Source organism: Blennius ocellaris (genome assembly GCF_963422515.1).
Source record: "Blennius ocellaris genome assembly, chromosome: 4".
Lineage (NCBI taxonomy): Eukaryota > Metazoa > Chordata > Actinopteri > Blenniiformes > Blenniidae > Blennius > Blennius ocellaris.
In genome coordinates this window covers 23,398,167-23,408,755 of record NC_137653.1, presented here as the reverse complement: position 1 = coordinate 23,408,755, position 10,589 = coordinate 23,398,167, and the positions used below count along the sequence as shown (strand labels likewise).

At 41.7% G+C, this 10,589-nt stretch overlaps 1 protein-coding gene across 1 annotated transcript in view; it reads left to right on the top strand.

Moving 5' to 3' along the window:
• Positions 1 to 4,663: 4,663 nt before the first annotated feature.
• Positions 4,664 to 10,589, top strand: part of cntn3b (contactin 3b) — a gene marked incomplete at both ends in the record, with an annotated part of 71,374 nt that continues 65,448 nt past the window's right edge. Inside the window, 2 exons of the mRNA XM_080495259.1 lie at positions 4,664 to 4,718; positions 8,683 to 8,818. Of these exons, the coding sequence (XP_080351385.1) occupies positions 4,664 to 4,718; positions 8,683 to 8,818 (191 nt within the window). The remainder of the gene's footprint in view (positions 4,719 to 8,682; positions 8,819 to 10,589) is intronic.

The following is a 10,589-nucleotide window of genomic DNA, read 5'->3' as shown; positions in this document are numbered from 1 at the left end:
GTCACTCAAGATGAAATTGAGCTGTATGTGGCCACTTAACTCAAATGTTTTGCCACCTCCATGGGCTTGAACAGACCAGCCTTTTCAGCAGACACTCCCTCTAACACCTAAATATCTTATGTCGCGGTTCAAAACTCAAGCTACTGTACTCTTGTTTGGAGTCAGTAGTTTTAATTCTCATTGAAAACAAAAACAAAACTGTAACTCATGGAAATAGACAGTGCAATGTGTCAAATCTATGTCATTTTCTCCTTTCATCTTCTTCTGCCTCTCTGGGGTGTCACGCTAATATTAGAACAATATGTGAGACCTGGGAAATAAGCATAGACATTCTGATAATACAGCTTTTCACTTTCAGTGGGAGCTATTTTCATAAACGGATTAGAATTAAGAGGTCTATTGATCAACGTCATTTTATTTTCAGAGCATTAAAAAAGACCCCCGAAGAACACATACTACCAAATACTACTGATAATGAAATAAAGATAACAAGTACATATCCACTTGAGTTACATATCGATGTTGGCGGCTGCCACGTTTTCTACAAAAGAGATAAACAGCAGCCAGGTAGCATAGAATTTTCTGGTGGAACTCCTGATGGTATAGCCATTTTTTTCTAAATGACTATGATGCATAACCTCTCTAATCCATTGGCCATCTGCTGGAGGAAGAGTATGCTTCCATTTCAGAAAAAAAAGCCTCCTGGCAAGATTAAGATGGTCTTAGAAAGGCAAGCTCTTGAAATCCTAATATCTATGACAAGTATCTCGCTGAGAACCAGTGTTGATAGTTTAGAAATGTTCTGGCTTTATGTAACTATATCTCAGGCGTCGTCTGTGACATTTCTCTCAAAAAATACAAATATAAATGTAACATTTCATCAATTTTCCAGTACAGTTTTACCAGTATTTAGATGTGATTGGGAGTTGATTCATTATTACACACACACACACACACACACACACACACACACACACACACACACACACACACACACACACACACACACACACACACACACACACACACACAGAAAGAGAGAGAGTGGAGAGAGCAGGAGAGAAACTCAATGCTAACAGGAGGCATAATTACAATACTATGATGTAAAGTGAGCCATTATACTGATTGGAGGGTTTATTCTTAATTACATTTAACTACTTTTCAATAAACACACATGACTGAGTAACCATCAATGCCTCGTCATTACAATTGTGTTGTACACATCTTTAACAGTAAAAACATTTGGTAATTGTATTCTTAGTAGATGCTTTCCAGCAACAAGTTGATCCAGTTATTTCACCTTCCGTTTTGGACAAAGGCAATTTAACATGCTGTTGCAAAAATTATGAAAACCCTGGAGAAAATGTATTAAGTGCTGTTGTATAAGTGCAAAACCTAAACTTAAACGTTGGAATACTTTGCCATGTAGTGTAACAATATTCGAGACTCGTCTTGACGCAGTGTACTCCAACTGAACACTGCAATCCACCACCTCCACAATGACTATTGAGTTTAATTAAAAACCTCTCAACCAAGACTAAGCAGTGTTTCCTTTGTTGTATTTATTTACCGTCATTTAACCAAGAAGCCTCATTGAGATTAAAAAAAAAAAAATCTCTTTTACAGGAAAGACTGGAGCAAGGTTGTAGCCATATAAAATCAAGAGTTCCACAAGACCTGTACAAGATACGCATATTAACAACAAATGAGTAGAAGAAAACAGAAAAACAGCTAGGACTGTGGTCTCCCAAGAAAAACATGACATTAAGGCTCCATTTGCACAATATTTTCAGTTGAAGTAGGGATGCACCTATACATGTTTTTTTTCCTTCCGATCTGATCCCAATACCTGAATTTGGATATGTGTCAATACTGATACTATTCCGATACTGGAACTCTGTTTGCTTTATTATTATTATTATTCTCATTATTGTTGATTTTATATGTGGCTGTAATAAACTCCTCTCTACTGCCAAGTATGAAATGTAGGAATGTATGCATGTATTCCCTCAAAAGGCAACTTGAGGTTAGTATAAGGTCAGAAAATGAAACAGTACAAACTATTTTTGTTCAATTAAGACAATGTGGGGGTCTGCATGACGCCATCATCTCATAATAAACTAGTTCTATCTTTAAAACCTCAGACTCACTTCATTAATCCCTGGGGAAATGATCTAGCAACGCAGCACAAACAACAGTGTTTCCAGCACTAATGCAGTGATTGATTGATGCGGACTATTTTCACAGAGTTTTATGTGGAGTAGGACGCAGCCTCGCGGAGGTGTGAATCACTTGCTTCAGTGGAGGAGTGAGCTGGCGTTTTAAAACGGTAACATCTGGCAGCAGAGTGTCGCCTCGCTGTACAATGGCTTTGCAAGCAGCTACGTCGATGCTTTGCAGTGTTTTGATCATATGTGAAGTTGGATAGCACAATGCTACTACACTTGCCTTCGAGCTGGCTGCAAACTGTGGAATGCATTTCCTGACTCACTACTTAGTGTCTCATTGAGACCCGCCTCCCTTCAGGAAATCCATTCCGCATTTTGCAGCCAGCGAGTAGAGCAGCCGGCAGGCAAACACTTATGGAGCCATTTCAACGACAGTGAAGCACAGACGAGGCTTCATGGATCAAAAACCTCCGCAGGTTGGATTGGAAATTTCTGATCCGTGAAATACATTGGCATCAGAACCTGATATCGATACTGGATGGGATTGGCCCCATCCCCAAAGTGAAGATGGAAAACTTTCATTGTGTTTTTGGTGTCAGTTTAAAAGACATTGGTGCTCAGAGTCACTGAAAATACAAGTTTTTGAAAAGGGCTCCCAAAGTGGAATTTCTGGAAAGCATTCAGACTCTGTCTCCATATAAACAGGGAAAAATGCAGCTTTTTGAAAATGCTCCAACTCTGTAACCCCATGTGTGTGTGGTTTCACTACAAAAAAGAACAGCACTATGTTGTGGCGTGCCGTGCTAACGACATCGTTTTCAGCGTCTTTGTCATTTCCGTGGATTATTAAATGTCATTCAATGACTATTAGGGCGAACATCTGTCTGTCTGTCCCACAATCAATCCGGTGTGTACACTCAGGATAGCAGAGCCCTGGAGCTGATCCCAACTAACTATGGGCTATACAATATATTACAAATATATCACAAAATCCACCTGTGCAATAAGCATATAGCAAAACACTGACGGGACTTGATAGAATCCATGCACTGTGTTTTCAACCTCTATATCTCAACATATTTGACCAATCAGAAGAAGCCCTGATTGTCCATCAGGTAATTGTGAGTATGTGATGCTCAGTGAGTGTGTGAGAGAAACAAAGAAACAAAGAAACAAATAAAGAAAATCCAAGTCACAGCTGTTCATTGGGGGCAAGAGAAAGAGCTATTTCTGATAATATTGTTATTAAGAACAAATCTCAAAGCATAAACACATTAACATCATGTGCACGTTTGTGTTTGACAAACAATCAACGCTGCAATTCTGAACAAGATTTTTTCACACCCTAATGACTGGTGGATCATATGAGAATGATGCTTTTCTGTCAAACATTTAGACAGCAACCGCATGGAGGCAAGCAGATAGAAACTACTAGAAATTATAGAGACAAGGGTGCAAATCCTACAGGATGCAGTGGTTAGTTCAGATTTGAGGTTTTCGGCCGAGCTATATCTGGACTGGGCTGCTTTACATTAGTTTCTATGTGTGCCTAATCATGTGAGTGGCCGGTGGGTGTAGTTGCAATACAGCAGAGAAGAACCTGAGAAATGTAATCCATAAAGAGTTTGATGTGGAAAATAAATGGAGTGCCCCTGTTCCATGATAATTACCTTGACAGCAGTGCCATGGGACGACACATCCCTCTCCCCCTGCAGTGTTTTCACATTGTCATTCAACACTGCCTGTTTTCCTGTTTTGGTGCGTGGCCCTCTTGTATTTTATTTAGTTGATCTAAAGGAATTGTGATTTATGTATACTCAAATGAAAACAGTCACTTTGCTTACATTCAGTCGGCCACCAAACTCTTTGTTAAAGTCTGAAGTGGCATTTTGTGGAGTGCTGGTACACAGTCTGCCAGCTCCTATTAATAGTCAAATTGGGAGAGAGAAGCATCTTTTGAGGTCAATCACTTCCTTCCTCGCTTCGCTTTAAAGCCGCCGAAGAGAGCTTGTTAGGCAGGATGAGAAACACGCACAGTTAAAGAAAACACACCCATTTAGCAGCTGTTTCTTCTTCTATGCCACCTGAATAGAGAAAAGAATATCGCTGCCTGGTTTTATCCTCTGGCTTTTCTCTCGTTTGTGTGTGTGTGTGTGTGTGTGTGTGTGTGTGTGTGTGTGTGTGTGTGTGTGTGTGTGTGTGTGTGTGTGCACACACGATGGTGTTTCTCCCATCCGTCGCCTCTCACTTCCTCAAGATTCACTTACAGCAACTCAAAAATAATAAGAACCAATTACGTAACTTAGTAGCGCTGTGATGTATTTTTTCCCCCCCCTTTTTTGGTGTTGAATGCTTGTCGTATTTGGATCAAAATGTCATATTTTAATCACTTCCATAATTACTTTCCCTTCAGATTAAAATTCTGGCATTCAAGGGAGAAACCTTCCATTCACAAGCAATTGGATGAGAGTCTTACTAGCCCTGGGCAACTCAAGATGATGTTACCATGGAAACAAATTGTTCTGCTATCACTCACCGGATGCCTTGCAGGTAAGATATTTTAACACATGTTAAATTTAAATCTCATTGTTTCTGGTTGTGCTGGGTTCATGTCGGTTCACTAACTGTGCGTTTCTTCTGTTTATTCATTCCACTCTTAGTCTGATAGAATAAGTATGAGTCGGGGTGTGATTGCTTGAGGTAACTGGTAACTCTTCAAAATTGCCCATAGTTGGAGCTATCTGAGATTAAGTGGCTTTTTGTGTTGACCTGTGAAGACCTACCGATCTGTACAGATTGTGCATTAAGTAGTTGTTTACATGACAGCGTTTTCAAGTGAAAATAGAAAACTTAAATTCTGTTCATGTGACAATGGTGCTCAGAGCTACTGGAAATGCAACTATTTGAAATTTTCTCCCAACATAGATGAAAACAAAAATAGCAGTAAGAGGTTGATCATAAATGGTGTATTCTAATGCATTCTGGACTACTAAATACCACATCGTGACGTGTAGATTGTGCTTCTTAACACTAATATATTTCCTTTTCTCATTGATATTTTTGTTGATACATCTACTACACTTTCTTGCTTTGTTAAAAAGTTGTCTTTTTTCTTTTAAGGCAATAGATTCTTTCCAATGGTGATGGTTTTCACCTGTACCTGTACCTGACTCACCTCACTCCAAACATCAATACTTGTACTTGTTTAGACCCCCTGTAGTTTCACATTGCTTCTATCTGCACTCCTAAACTGTGCACCCGTAGACTCTGAACTCTGAAGTAGTTTCCATTATCCTCGTATTAGTTTTTAATTGAATATTTAATGCTTATTAGTTATCTGCAGGCTTCCTGTGGTTTGATCCCAAGACTTTAGAAAGTCACAGTCACACATAAACTAGTGATGGAAGAAGCATGATTGTCAATACTTCAATCAAAATCAGCATTTTCATCTCTCTTCCTTCAGCATTTGAATGAATCAGGATGAGTCAGAGAATTAGGAACCAATCAGAGGCTGCCTTTCAAAACCTATAGACCACATGGTATCAATTGACCAATCACGTTGCTCTTACTGGGCGTAATACAAACCGGAGTTGTGTACTTGAGAAGTTAATTTGCTATATTTTGGCAAAATTAGATGGTGAAAACTAGTGATGCTTATTCTACACATATTTTAGAGTCTTTGAGCAACACGTCTGCTATTTTTTTATGTCTTTTTGAGAAATTGACTGTCCATGCTGCCTTCAGTCATGCAGTATGTTGTTCTCTGCATGCATTTGTGTGGTTTCATTCCGAAACCAAACAACTGCGCTAACTCATGGCCTGGAATTGAAACTACACTGTTTCCTATGTTTCTGTCATTTCCTTGTTAAGGGATATTATGTTAAAAATGTTGCTGTGAAGCAAAACCACAAAAACAAGCAGCAGGGTTTGCTGCTCGCTTTTCCCCTCATAATTGAATGAAAATATACATTTGCATCTGTAAAACATGCATCTCCACTAATGCAGATGATGGTGTAGTAAATTCATTGGAGAAGTTGGCAGCATTAATTTAGAAACTTGCATTGTTGTCGATTTACACGTGCATGTGCAGAAACACAATTGACTGCAGTAGCAGTGGACGAAAAAGTCAGAAACGTCTAATTCACCCTGATTTCACAGAGAAAGGAGCGTTTCAAAAATGTTGCACTAATAAACAGCCAAAACGTGACAAAAGCTCACCGTTTTCACTTGAGAACGTTTTCGCGCAAATAGAAAGGCAAGGAAAAGTGTAGTTTCCCAGATCTACTATTGTGTCTTGAAGGTGACTTATTCTGTTTGATTTGACATGAGCGAATCTAATTATGGCAGCTTCTGAGCAGGCAATGTCTCCAGCCTCTCCTGTGATCTATGCGCCCCGCCGAGCAGGAAGCGAAGGTGTGAAGCGCTGGTATAGAAGATAGAAGCGGGGACGTGTGTCTCATTCATTGCAAGTGGTATTTTGGCAAAGAAAAACAACAAAACAAACGTATGTTCCTTCAGCAATGAGAGGATGTAATCAGAACACTTCTGAATAACCTCAGAAAAACTTCCCGACCAAAGCTGATTAAGTTGTGCTCGTTACACAAACAGGCGTTCCAGCTCGATGCCCTTCGCCGTTCCCCAGCGTGGCGTCCCCCTCGGCACATTTACAGTACACTGCCAGAGACAACTGGGAGTCCAATCCCCATTCCTGTTTACTGCCGGTCCAGATCGTTATCACGATCCATGCAGCGGATCCGGACTTGCGTTTGAGCACAATCTACTTACCACCCTGCCTCATTCTGCCCTTGCTCGGCCACCTGGGACTGGAGCGGGGAGACGCAGCGACACTCTGCCGGAATGTCAGCCCTTGTTCAAATGACATTGTAAATCCCAATGAATGTTATTCAAATTGGCTCATGGGTAATTCACGCCCCTGTTCCCGAGGGAGTGAGATCCAAGCAGTCTCACCTTCCTCGCGGACAAGTGTTTTCCTTCTTCTTTTTTTTTAACAGGGCTGTATCTGTATGTGCTAGTTCTTATTCGGCGTGTGGGATCGTATACTGGAAGCGCCTCTCAAAAAAACACAGTACAGCTGCTTCATTATCAACATCTGAAGTGACACGCTGGCTGGCTCCACATTCTGGGACGATGTGCCAACTTCTCCAAAATAAACTGACACCTTCAGATGTTTGCCTGGATGCCTTTTCATGCAAATGTACTTTTGGAGGCTGTGAAAGCAAACAGTTGGATGTTGTGAAGCACCCTTTGATCTTTTATTAACAGCTCATTGTGCGACGATCTCCCGGAAGTTCTGAGATCCCGGTTCGAATTTCACAAATTTCCTCGCTTGCGGATGGTGTTGAAGCTGTGATTCAAGGGTCCCGTCTCATTTTTCAACCCGACACATTATTACTGGCTAAAACCACATGTAGAACCGCTAGCCACATGCTGCAATCTGTTAGCAGTAGGATATTAATTAGGCCTACGCTGGCCGTCTGTTGACTCTGCTTTCATTTAGTACCAGATTGTGTTCCACATCCGTTCCTTTTAGGCTGCTGGCAGATCCTTATGGCTTCAATTAACTGGTGCATGTGTAGTATGACATAGATATTCTGAAAATAGATTGTTCTGCTTTATTTATCCGCCCTGTCAAGTGCAGGGACTCATTAATTAATATGGAAAATGTGTGGCTTTCCTCAACTGATGTTGACTTAGACACTCGACTTGCGCTCTCAACTGTTGTTGTGTGACATTACAGTGTTGTTTCTGGCAATTGATGTCAAACAGCGCGGTTTAGGATTAGCAACTTCTGCACGACTCCATTAGAAACTCGCAAGCACCATAGCTAGCTATACCGTTACACCACAATCGAGGCAACATGTTCCACACAGTATTTCTTGTGTTTTCACAAGGCAGTCAGGAACAGAGGAGCATAAATCACGTGAAGGATGCAAGCAGCATAGTGTTGGTTTATCATGATGATGAAGTGACGCAGAGTCCAAGAAAACTGTCCCAGTATGCAAAACTGGAGTAAATACACCTCAGTGCCATTAACCCCCCCCCCCCCCCCCCACCGCACACACACATACACATGCACACACTATTTCGAGTGTCAGATTCCTCTGGAAAAACGCTGGAGCATGCAGAGGAACAGATTCCAAATATGTCAGCATTAGCAGTTAATGCCAAACAATGGTGAAGTGGGATTTACTTTCCCTGCAGCACAGCCAGCAAATAATGTACACAACACGTGATGAGTGTCGGGATGCATTCTTCGCACTTCTTTGTAAAGTGCAACACTGTTTGAAGAACAGGAGGTGATATATTGTGTGTAGCATATTGGAAAAAGTAATACACAGTGGGTGTTGGGGAAGTTGCTATATTTCAGCAAGATGGAACTATTTCTCCCCACAGAGTGTGTGTTCAATGTATTCTTCACATATTTTCTCTTTGAGGTCAAAGGGGCACATTTCTTCTGGCTTGTATGATGATAGACTTTCTCTCCTTTGTCCAGCCTGTACAGAGGATGTCATATTTCAAGGGCCAAGATGGAGGACGGAGCCAAGTGACCTCATTTTACCAATCAACTCCCCGGACCACCAGGCTAGCATCATGTGCGAGGCAGAGGGGAGCCCTCCTCCGCAGTACAGGTAAATTACCACATCAAAGTTACATTCCCCACAAGCCCCGGCCTCGACCTGCTACCACCTCGTCCCGGTACTCCCCGAGCCCGCCTCACGCGGCGGAGACTCGATTCCGATTAATTGCTCGTGAATCTTCGTCTGGGCTTCTGCGAAAATCAAAAAGGGGAGGTGGGGGGGGGGGGGTACTGATAGTGCTGATTGTCATTGATTTGCAAAAGAACAACTTCTTTCTGGGCGTGAATGCACGGAGAGATTATGCACCATCCAACAAGAAGGGAGACTTCAAAGGGGAATTGGATAATTGAGCCTCCATCTCTAATAGAAAAAAAGGCTTATCTGTTTCCAGTCTGTGATGTGGAGTTGGGAGTCAGCGAGCCGCCACTGGAGTTGATGAATACGCTGGCCACCGCAGATATGAGTGGGGTTAACTTTATTAATGATAAGATTTAAGCTACAGCACAAACTGAAGCTGGTGATATATATTATGGTGCACGGCTTAAGATATCATTAGGAGATTTTCGTGACTCATTTGCACCGGAGATCCTTTGATATCGCTCCGGCTATTTCCCTGGTGGTGAATCCAGGCTGCCAGAAAATGGCAGCTGGCTGCAGGTTTGTTTTTGTTTTTTTGGGTGATGGTAGATTGTATTTCGAAGCTTGGTCAGCACCATGTAGATGCACAGCAAGCAGCGGGGGAGGGGGGAGGCAATAACCTTGTGAGTGACTCTCTGTTAAATGCTTACATTTCCTATAATGGGTCTGTGCTGAAAACACGGCACAAGCCGCAGCAGCAGCAGCTGGGGGGGATCATTATGCTTGTTGTTCAACCTGAGCCGTCCCAGGGATGAAGGCGAAACCGTCACTGGCATTATTTCACCCACAACTTAAAGCCCTTCTGATGCTCACTTGTGTACTTGGAGAAGGTTTTCTCTTTCGGGCTCAGTGTGGTGTTAATGCCGCGTTGGGGAATAGTGTTGTCAGGATGAGCTGCAGCTTTTTTTTCTTCTTCTTCTTCAGCTGAACTCGCAGAGGTCTGACATAGTGCAAGAGCAGGTATATACCTTGTTAGACAATATTTTATCTCATGTGCACATCGATGGAACTTGTAATACAATCAATTCTTGTCTTGGCGAGGGGGGGGGGGGGGTGCCGATATCAATATCAATATTTGATTTTGTTTTGTTTTAACTGCTGAAATATTTATATTCCTAAAGAAAAAAATTGCTGAATTTGTAAAATACTTCTACATAAATACACATGTATAAAACACCAGCCTCCAGACACAACATAAAAACCCAGATTGAGCACCAAAAACAGATGTAAGTGACAGAGTCAAAGGTTTAGCAAAAGTAAGAAGCCATTCAAATAAGAAGGCTGAGGGTTACTGGAGTTAATTTATCATGTCACAAGAGGAAAATCGGAATATATTAGCATGGAGATGTAAATTAGCCTGAGCAAGGAAAAAGGTGACAGTTAGGCCGGTTTAGTTTAGTTTCTGTAGTGATGTTGCGCTATACCATACGTGGTTCTATACCACAGCCCGAATATTTACCCCAACATCACCTAACCTTCAACACCTTCTGCAGATCCAGTCGACTGCTTTGCTGTGATTTCAAGTACGTCTTCAATTAACTTCATCTCAGGGGCCTTTTCATCTCTGGAAAATGTGTGCCCTTTTGCCGATTTCACAGTACTTCAAAGCCCTCAGTTCCTGTTGGCCCCACAGTGACAACACACATATCTCACGCTGATGATATCCGTGGAGGTCAGCTGCTCT